The sequence below is a fragment of the Hyperoodon ampullatus genome, assembly GCF_949752795.1.
Source record: "Hyperoodon ampullatus genome assembly, chromosome: 4".
Lineage (NCBI taxonomy): Eukaryota > Metazoa > Chordata > Mammalia > Artiodactyla > Ziphiidae > Hyperoodon > Hyperoodon ampullatus.
Genome location: NC_136917.1, coordinates 47036012 through 47046190, shown reverse-complemented (window position 1 = coordinate 47046190; position 10179 = coordinate 47036012). Strand labels below are relative to the sequence as shown.

The 10179-nt window shown below is 47.8% G+C and overlaps 1 protein-coding gene across 2 annotated transcripts in view; it reads right to left on the bottom strand.

The window, feature by feature from the left end:
• Positions 1 to 1744: 1744 nt before the first annotated feature.
• GLRA1 (glycine receptor alpha 1) overlaps positions 1745 to 10179 on the bottom strand; it is a gene marked incomplete at both ends in the record, with an annotated part of 82747 nt that continues 74312 nt past the window's right edge. The window contains 2 exons of one of the 2 annotated variants that reach the window (XM_079702008.1): positions 1745 to 2059; positions 8375 to 8521. In XM_079702008.1, the coding sequence (XP_079558134.1) occupies positions 1745 to 2059; positions 8375 to 8521 (462 nt within the window). The remainder of the gene's footprint in view (positions 2060 to 8374; positions 8522 to 10179) is intronic. The other variant, XM_079702009.1, reaches the window with a different exon arrangement.

Here is a 10179-nt window from a genome sequence, read left to right as displayed (position 1 = left end):
CTGTCCTGCCCTAAGTTGGGGATACTCTAAAGGCACAAGTGAACCCCAAGCCTTAGTACGACTGACTGTCAGCTGTGTCTCACCAGCTCCCTACCACTTTGATCCACTAAAGTGCAAAGAAATGTTACCCCAGTATTCTGGTCATGGGTCATAGCAGGAAGGATGCCACAAGCCATAGTGCAATCGTTTCAGGTGCAGTGGTGTTGACAGAGGGTGGGCCAGAGGCTGCTGGACAGAGCTCCCCTCTAATTATGTGGCCCACCTTGAAGACCTCCCATCTGTAAACATCTGTGTCCTTGAGCGGGCTCCCCAACTCCCCGCAGTTCACTTCGCAGGCTCTCTCCTTTTTCCCCAAAACTATCCCACGCTATCCCTAGCTATCTGGATAGTTCTGGCACTTCAGAGTTAGAAGGAGAGAGAAATGTTTGTCTAACTTTCTTAAATGTTAAAGCCAAACAAAGCACCAAAAAGGAAAACAAAAGAAAAGACTTATAAAAATATAATGGGGTCTTCCCCACCAAGCTTCCCACATTCTTTGTGGTATATGAAATGTCAGAATATAATGAACAGACTTTATAAACATTACTTTCTTTCCACCCGTATACACACATCTAAGTGGCAGCAGCCTCACTGCTACCCTTTCACCTCACAAAACTTCACTCTGTAGAACCACGATATAATGCATCTGTTTCATCCTATGGACCCCACCTTCCCAAACATACACCCACTTGCAATTCCAGAGACTCTCCCCAAAAATAGACATCTGAAAAAAGTGCATCTGTTTATACTCAGTCTATCTGCATATTATTTCTTGAGATTATTACCTTTTTTTTTTTTAACCATAAAAAAGATTGCATATTGGCAATATGATGAGAAAAACCACGGCGGCCATTTCTGGGTGGTGGTGGAGGTTAAGTGGGGTGGGTGGTGAAGCACAGAAGCGTGAGGGCTCAGAGAGGGGCAACTCGGAGAGAGGTTCTCAGTCTGGAGACGTGAGGATGGATTCTCAATCTTCGGGCCTCGGAAATGTCCCATCTCTTTAGTCACTCCCTTCTCTTCTCTCCACTTTTCCCCATTTCCACTACCCATGCCTGGGCCGCACGACCCTCTTGAAGCAGAGGCAGAATGGCTTTTTGGCATGAGTCCGCCTGGGCCAGTTGGAAGATAGGCATGGCGTTTGGAGGGGTGAGATGTGGGACACACACCAGAGCAAGCTTATTTGTGACTGTTTCCACTCTGGGAAAAATTGTCCATCACTTCTGTGACTTTAAAAATTTAAGCAGTTACTAGGCTGATAGATTAAGAAACAAATCTTTTGTCCTTGTGGTTTTGGATTAATATTAAGCATGAATATATATCCTATATTATATTGCTTCCCTTCTGCTCTGGGGCAGACTGCACGCTCCTTCCGAACAGGAAAACTGCACAGCCCACGGACTCAAATTTTTGAAAGCTGTTTTCTCCCACTCCCCCCAACCCACCCCGAACCCTCCCCTTCCTCCCTGGCCCCTCAGTCCCTGTATTAGAAAAGCCCCTCCCTCCCCGCTCCCACCGGCCACCCGAGGTTAAATAGATAGTGCCACATTCTAAGAGTCATGCATCGCCGCATTTGGGATTGCACACATGGCAGAGAAGGAGACGGTTGTGTGTGCGCCCCCTCCCTCCCGTCCCCTCCTCTTTGGCCCTCAGATTCCTGTGCTCTTCCCACTCTGCCCTCTCCCAGCCTCCCCCCATCCCAGACCCGTCACTGGTTGTGGACATCTTCCCTGCGGACAATCTTGTAGATGATCCAGTAGAACATGTTGAAGATGAGGAAGGCCATGGGGAAGCCGATGCGGGAGATTTTATCAATCTTCTTGGCCCTCTGGATGAAGAGTTTTCGCATCTCCTCCGGGGACTTAGATGGCGCAGGAGGTGGGTTGGTGGTGGTGTTGTTGTTGGCGCCCTTGACCGAGATGCCATCCTTGGCCTGAAGGCAGGCCGGGCCCATCCCATAGGCAGAGAAGTTGAAGCGGCCCTCTCCGGCCTCATCCTCCTGAAACAGATTCAACATGGGGCTCTACTTAAAATAAGACAGGAGCTGGGCACCCTCCCTGCAAGGCACTCCCCTGGGGTGCCAGGCCATGCCCATCTGGCTCTCCCTGCCTCCGGGACAGCGCCATTCCAGGCTCCTGAAGGCTCTGGCTGGCTGGGGAGTTATGCCTTATAGAGGGGCGCCACTTACATGCCGAAACAGATGCAAACCAGGGGATAGGAGTGCGGCGTGGAGTCTGGAGACCTGTATTCAGGTCTCTGCTCCATCACTTGCTGGCTGTGTGACCTTACGCAAGTCACTTCTTGGAAGACTTCCTTCCGTGACTCTCAAAAGAGTTTTTTAATTTCATTTTTTCCTTTAAGTGGGAATAAGATTCACTCCACTACTTCAAGGTGTTTTTCGACCATCAGAGGTTATAGATGAGCGGATACTCTGAACGCTTTTGTGTTAGAAATCCAGGGGACAGTTTGGAGAGATCCCCTGCTTTGTCTCTGTTGCCTCCTTGCCCTCTCCCCCCAACCCCATTCCCCAGTGAATGTCTTCTGTGCGCAGGTTGGGGGAGGGAGTGAACGGCCCAGGAGGGAGCAAGGGCTGTGGGCCTCACCTCCACTCACAAGCCAGGGCACCACAGCTGCTTCTTACCTCCATGTTCCTGTAACCCTGGCAGGTGTGACCTCAGACATACCTCTGGATTTTTATCAAGTTATCATTCAAGCCCTTCATCATTTGGCTCCGACTTACCTTTGCAGATTTCCCCCTCTCCCCCACCCTGTGCTCTGCACCCCTGCCTGTTGTGTTGCATGTTCCCCCCTCCCTGCCTCACGCTCACTACCCAAATGTCTGCTCCCCTGACCCTCCTCGCTTTTTCTTTTCCTCATCTGGATCGTGGAGACACTCTTGTCTGCTCTCATCATGTCTGGCTTTGTGGTCCTTCCTTGTGAGCTCTGAGGCACGCTGAGAGTCTCAGCTGGGCTGCTGATTCAGTGTGTGGCTCTGGGGGGTTTTATGGGCTCACTCTGCCATCCTAGAGAGCGAGAGCTCTTCGGGTGGCCTCCCTGTCTTCTGCTTGTTCCTGTGAGGGGCAGGGCCAGCAGAGAGCAGGAGATGGAGCCCAGGGGCCCCAGTGCCTGTCCAGCTCTGCCCCTGCCACTCCATCCTGGGTCCCCATCTGGGCTTGTTGTGATGACCTCTATCCTAGTTTCCCTCCTGCCTCCCATCTCCCCCCCCACCCCCTCCAACCCATCTGGGTTGTTATGACATAAATCTTATTGGTCATCTTTTGCTTAGAACTTTTTAATAGGCTGCCACTGACTTGAGGATAATTAAAACTTTTACATGGTGACAAGACCTCAGATGACTTGGGCAGTCCTGTCTGCATATCTCTGTCTGGCATTCTGTGCTCCAGCCACCCTGTGATATTTCCATCTATTGGAAAGTGCTGCACTCCTCTTTCACTCTGGCCTCTGGGAAGGTGGGTCTCTCTGCTGGAGCACTCTCCCAGCCCCACCCCTGCTTCCATCTCCTTCTCTTTCCCCTAGCTAATTCCTACTCAGAGGCCTTCCCTGAGCCCGAGGATAGGCTAGGTATCCCTGCTGTGTGCTCCATAAGCTCCCTCTACACCCCTCCCTCTTTTTCCTTTTTTATATTTTAAAGCACTTATATTGTTTTCCTTGATTAATGTCTGTCTCTTCCATTAGACTGTAAACTCCATGAAGTCAGAGGCAGAGTCTGTCATGAATATATTTCCTGGGCAGAAGTTCAAAACTCTGCCAATGTTTGTTGACTAAACGTTTACTTGTATATCCTCTCCAATCCCAGCTTCCCCACCCCCCAACTTTTAAAAAAAATTTAAATGCAGTTGTATTCCTAGCACCAGAAGGATTTTTTTTTTTAAATTGGAGCATAGTTGCTTTACAATGTTGTGTTAGTTTCTGCTGTACAGCAAAGTGAATCAGCTATACAAATACATATATCCCCTCTTCTTTGGATTTCCTTCCCATTCAGGTCACCACAGAGCATAGAGTAGAGTTCCCTGTACTGTACAGTAGGTTCTCATTAGCTATCTATTTTATGCATAGTAGTGTGTATATGTCAATCCCAATCTCCCAATTCATCCCACTCCCAACCTTCCCCCCTTGGTATCCATACGTTGGCTAGCACCAGGAGGATTTGACACATATGATGAATACTCAAGAAATCTTTTGCAAATGACTGAATCTGGTCCAACACCCATGTTGCAGAAATGCGGGAAAGGAGATGGGCTCCACTGCCTGGCAGATCAGTGCTCAACAAATACTTGTCTAGGGGGAGGACAACTAGAGGGTTTGTGCCAGAGCCGAGGAGAGGAGTTGGGGGAGGCTGGCCAAGTCAATGGACCCTGTGGCTGGAAGTGGGCTGGCTCCGACTCTGTTGCATATCAGTATAAATAGGCCCCCCCTGCTGCTGTGGTGGGGTGGGTGGGAGTGGGTGCTTGAAAATGTTTTCTCCCTCAGCTCCAGTTATGCAGGGGGAGGCCCAAGTTAACTCTCTGTATAGCTTTGGGAAATTATTCTCTGCCTTCTTCATCTATTAAGCATGAGAGGGGATGGGATGGAGGTGTGGAGGCCTCATCTGGTGAGATGATGATCAATTTCACATTGTATCCAGGAGAAAGGAAATTCCCTAGAAATGACTGGACCAAAGCTTGCTATTCCTATTTGAGCCAGCAGATGGCAGGAAATGAATGCCCAACTGCACCTGGGGCTGCGTGGGGCTGGAGCAGGGGAAATCTGATAGTTACTCTAGAGCCCAGGGAGGTTGGTAGTGTGTCTTCCCAGTCAGGCTCACAGAGGTTTCCTAATAATCTGACTAATGAGGCTGGCCAGGAAATTCGAGGACCAGATGCTTTCTCCCCAGCAAATGAGGTAACGTGGGAAGATGGAGGGAGATGAAGAGCCTGGCCAAGATCACAGGCTCCGAGAAACTCGGGCATGTAGCGAGTTCCTCTTCACTCCCCATCTGGGGCTTAAAAGCCCCTAGGGCTCTGCAGTCCTAGCTTGTACACTGCCAGTGTAAAGGCCGCATCCAGGGGGCCTTACTCCAAGGAACCTCTTCTTTATGGTGAGCCCGATTCTGGGTCCTTGTAGTTTCTGACATTTGTGCCAAGTTCAGAGCCCACGGGCACAAGGAAGGTCATGCTAATTCAGATGCACATCAGGGGCCAGGCAGGAGAAATGCGTGATGAAGTGAGCCTGGGGCTGTGGAATGCATACAGGCATTTGCAGTGCGCCTGTACCACGTGGGATGTGTATCCAGTGGGACCAGAGGCTGCAATGTTTTGAGTGAAACTAGAAGTGTGACTTTTTTTTTTTTTTTTTTTTTTTGCGGCACGCGAGCCTCCCACCGCTGCGACCCCTCCCATTGCGGAGCACAGGCTCTGGACGCGCAGGCCCAGCGGCCACGGCCCACGGGCCCAGCCGCTCCACAGCACGCGGGATCCTCCCAGACCAGGGCACGAACCCGTGCCCCCCGCATTGGAAGGCAGACTCCCAACCACTGCGCCACCAGGGAAGCCCAGAAGTGTGACTTTTGAATGCTGGTACTTTCTTCCAGATTTTTAAGACACTGCTTAAAAAACTTAAAGTTATTTGCGTGGCAAATTTGACTTTCTAGCTACTAGTTTTTGACCTCCGCCTTGGGATAAATCTTAGTTCCTATTTAAGGTCTAATAAATGCAGGACTATTTTTATCTGCTTCAGGGTGGAAACATTGATGAACAGATAAGCAGCAGCTGGTGGTATATGGTCAGTGTTTTGAGAATAGCCATGGGTCTTGGAAGGCCGCCTTGCCTTTGCCATCAGTGTCTCCATGATCCTGGTAACTTGCCCCTCCTCTTTGTTGTCACCTCACAGGAGGAGTGGACGGGATGCTCTCTTGAGAGCTCTTGCAGCACCAATGTGCTGTGAGAGAATGAGGAAGGAACCGAGCAGAGGAATCTGATCAAATCTGCATAGTGGCCTTATGCACACTTTACCTGGCCAGAGGTGAAACAAAGCTTTTGTTTTCCTGTAGTGTATAAAACTGGTAGGCATTTGGCAAGGGTGAAGGCAGCCTTTGGAAGTACTGTAGGCCCTGCATATTACATATCTGCAAGGAACTTCATTCACATTTTCATCTCTGTAAACGCTGCCCCCTGGAGTTGTGCAGGGCACAGTCTAGTGGACTGGTGCCAGTCAAATATTTGGGACATAGTCTTCCCAAATAACTGTCTCTGCAACAAATTTTTGAACTTCTTTTAGCAGAGGGAAATGCAGAAAACACTAGCCTATTGGGGAGAAAGGGAAAATAAAAAGTAAATCCCAGAGATAGTTGTGTTTGGTCAGTTCCTTGTTTAGACTATGTTAAGAGTCAGAGGTTAGGTATCTGATGGACAGTAATGGAAGGAGTAAAACTAGGGTCTTTCAAGAAGTCCTGTCTGGCTCGCTGCACCCAAGATAGTTTCCTCTTCCAGTACAGGTTATATCCTAACTCCCATGGGCATCTTCTGTCTCGGAACGTCTGCCTGCCGCCTGTGGTTAACTGCTAGAAGTTAATTGAATCAGATTGCTGATGTTTAAGAAACATACTGAGGGAAATCTGTGTCTATGGAATCGTCTTAATCCCTGGCACTTGTGTGGCAGGAACAAAACTTAAAGCTACTTTGGCATCTGATTTCATCTTCACCACAGTCCCCCATTATACCCACTTAGTCCATTTTACTGATGGAGAAGCTGGGCCCCAAAAGAGGCTAGCTGAAAATCACATACCAGAGAGGCAGAGTCCTTTGTCACAGCACCTTGTAACTCGGTAGACAGCTATTTTTAGTAGGTCAACCTAAAGCAGCTAGGGCCTTGGTGTGTGGCAGGTATGTGGTGTGTGGCCTGACAGGTCAGAGCATATGAGCCCCTGGTTGTGCTTATCCACTGCTGGAAACACTTTCAGGTAACCTCTCTGACTGGCAGGTCTCCTCTTTTTTCATTAGGTTTTTTTATCCCTTTGTCTATTTGTTCAAAAAATGCCTATTGCATGTTCACTATCTATCAGGCCTCGTGTTACGCACCAGGGATGTAGCACTGAGCAAGAGGAGACAGGGTCTCTGCCCTGAGGGAGCTTATCATTCAGTGGACGATGCACAGTAAACAATCACATGATTGAATGCATAATTATAACTCAAGATAAATGTTCAGAAGGAAAGAAACCGAGTTCAACTAGAGTATGGTCTTCACTGGCATAAACAGTGTCTTTGTGCAAATTAGAAGAAAGGCACCCGCCTCTTGGGGTGTATGAGTCGAGATCCCTTCCTCTGGCTGATAGAGTCCACGCCAGGGCAGGATTTAGAGAAGAGCACCTCCTTGGCTGGGGGTCCTTGTAGGATACAATCTGCATGACCATACTTAACAGGCTGGCATACGCACCTCAGTACAGGACCTAACCTTGACTTAGGATATCAAGGAAAGATGCCTCAGCCGAGAACTGGAAAATTAGTAGGTTCATACCAGGCAAAGTGCACCGGAAGAGCAACCCAGGAGGAGAGAACCAGACGCCGAACGTCCTGTGCGTATGCTGGAGGAACTATGAAAAAAGCCAGTGTAGATGGTGCTCAGAGAGCAAAGGAGGAAGTGATGTGAAGATGAGGCTGGAGAGAAAAGCAGCTTCTCTGATGCGCAGGAGAAAGGTCTCCTGGGGAAGTAGTTATGGACCAGGATGTGGAGGCAGTTTTCTTCCACAGGCTGCATGCTCCCCAATGGCGCTTGTTGGTTTGGACACACACAACCTCTGAGTTAACAGAGGTTGGTGACTTTTCAGAGGTGGTGTGCCAAGTATTTCTTTATTCAGTTCCTCATAAGGTGAGAGGATCCACTCTGGGGGAGAATCTTGCTGGATGCCCTTTTCTTGGAAGTAGGAAACAAAGGCCTGCAAACTGGACATTCTACTCTAAGATCTCACCTTTTGTGGTGCAAATCCCTTCTGGAATCAGGCCCATTGAAATAATTGAAATGTTTTCCACCCTGTAGAAAACACCAACAGACACTCCCTCTGCCTGCCATGCTTTGGGTTTATAGCTAGTTTCTATCTTGACACCCTCAGTGTTTGCTCCCTCAGTTCTGTCTTCACGTGTAACCTGATAGTTAGTGTTACTATCTGCCTATAGACCCAATCAGGGCATTGTTTATGGGAGGGGAAGCTAGGACTTCCAGAACTTTGACCCCTATTTTGTGCCTGCTTTACCCACTGAGAAGGATGGTCCAGTGAAACAAGTATCGCAAGACAAGGTTACCTGGCACTCTTCTGTTTGCCGCCAGCAGCAAGCCAAAGGCCTACCTTGTGATGTCTTCGCTTCCTCCTGAATCGGAGCAGCTCTTTGTGCTGCCGAGACACAAAGTTGACAGCGGCGTACTCGAGCAGGGCTGAGAACACGAAGAGCAAGCACACGGCCATCCAAATGTCAATGGCTTTCACATAGGACACCTGGGGCGGAGGTGGGGTGAAGAGCACAGGGAAGTGAGTAGAGAGCAGAGTGAAGTCTTGAGTACCGAGGAATGTTTTCTGCTCATTAGGACCCCTTCCCCCATCACTCACTCACTGCTGTCCCCTCTCAGCTGGGATATTAGGGAGGAGGGTGCAGAGGGAAACAGAAGAGAAATGCATCAGGAAGACTGGACAGAATATTGGGGAAAAAAGAACATGGTGCCTAGAAGAGTACTAAAGACTTTAGAGGGGGACAGTGTGTCTAGCATTATTGTTGGTGGAACAGAATGTGGTATTTAGACTAAAGCTCTAAATAGGAACAGAATTTGTACCTAGGGTTAAAAGTAAGTGGAGGATGTCAGTGCAAATGGCAGAGTAAGATCTTCAAAAACTCTTTCTCCCCATTAAAGCAACTATAAAAAACGGTCAGAACCAACTTTTTTTCAGAACTCTGTTAATTAATCAAAGTCTAACAGCAATCCTGTAAGCATTTATTTAGGAAAATCAGCTGGATCTCAGTAAGAACATTAAGCTTAATGGCATTAAAAAAACCTCAGCTTTATTGAGATATAATTCACATATCGTACACATTTAAAGGGTACAATTCAATGGTTTTGTACATTCACAGATATGTGCAGTCATCATCACAGTCAATTTTAGAACATCTTCATCACCTCAAAAAGAAACCTGCTATCTTTTAGCTATCATTTCCTTATTCCCCCAGTTGTCTTCTTCCAGTCCTGGACATTTCATATGAATGGAATCATACAATTTGTGGCCTTTTATGACTGGGTTCTTTCACTTAGCATAATGTTTTCAAGATTCATCCATATGGTAGCATGTGTCAGTATTTTATTCTTTTTTTTATGGCCAAATAATATTCCATTGTATGGATATAACACATATTGTTGATCCATTTATCAGTTGATGGACAATTTGGGCTGTTTCTACCTTTTGGTTATTATGAGTAAAGCTGCTATGAACATCGGTGTGTAAGCTTTTGTGCGGATATATGTTTTTATTTCCCTTGGGGCTTTGTGGTGTTTTAAGTTGCCCTATTCCCATCCTCTCATCCCCAGCTCTGTGCTAGCTTTGAAATCCAACAGGCTGCAAGCATGGTGAACACGAGTATCCTGACAGCCACTGCATGGGGCAGAACAGTGTAGGAGCTTCTTTAAAGCTGCATTCTCAGGGAATTGTTATTTGACCAGTTTTGTGGTTCTCTGAGAGATCCCACTCACAAGGCTGTCTTTATTTGACCTGACTTGGAGCTGGTCCAGTGTGAACAGCTTTTTCCTTGAGGGCATTTGTTGAAAACAATCATTGGCAAGTGTTGAACATTACATCAGCCCCAGGAGGTTGGTAACAGTTGAGGCAAACAACAGGTTGAGCAAAAAGTATAAAAGGAAAATCTGGGGAATGAGCTGTCCATAGAGGGCTTTAGGAAGCTATGATATATTCCTGGGAATCTGTGCACATTCTAAGGCCTGTGTGTATGCTCAGGGAAGACCTGAGAAGGCTCTTAGCACTCAACTCTGAATAAACAGGAAGTAAAGGCTAAGGCAAAGTTGTAAACTGCTTGGCTGAGTGTTGAAAGTATATCCTAACACACACAGAGCCCCTAGGCAAAGGCTGGGAGACTTATAGGGTTCAGGCAT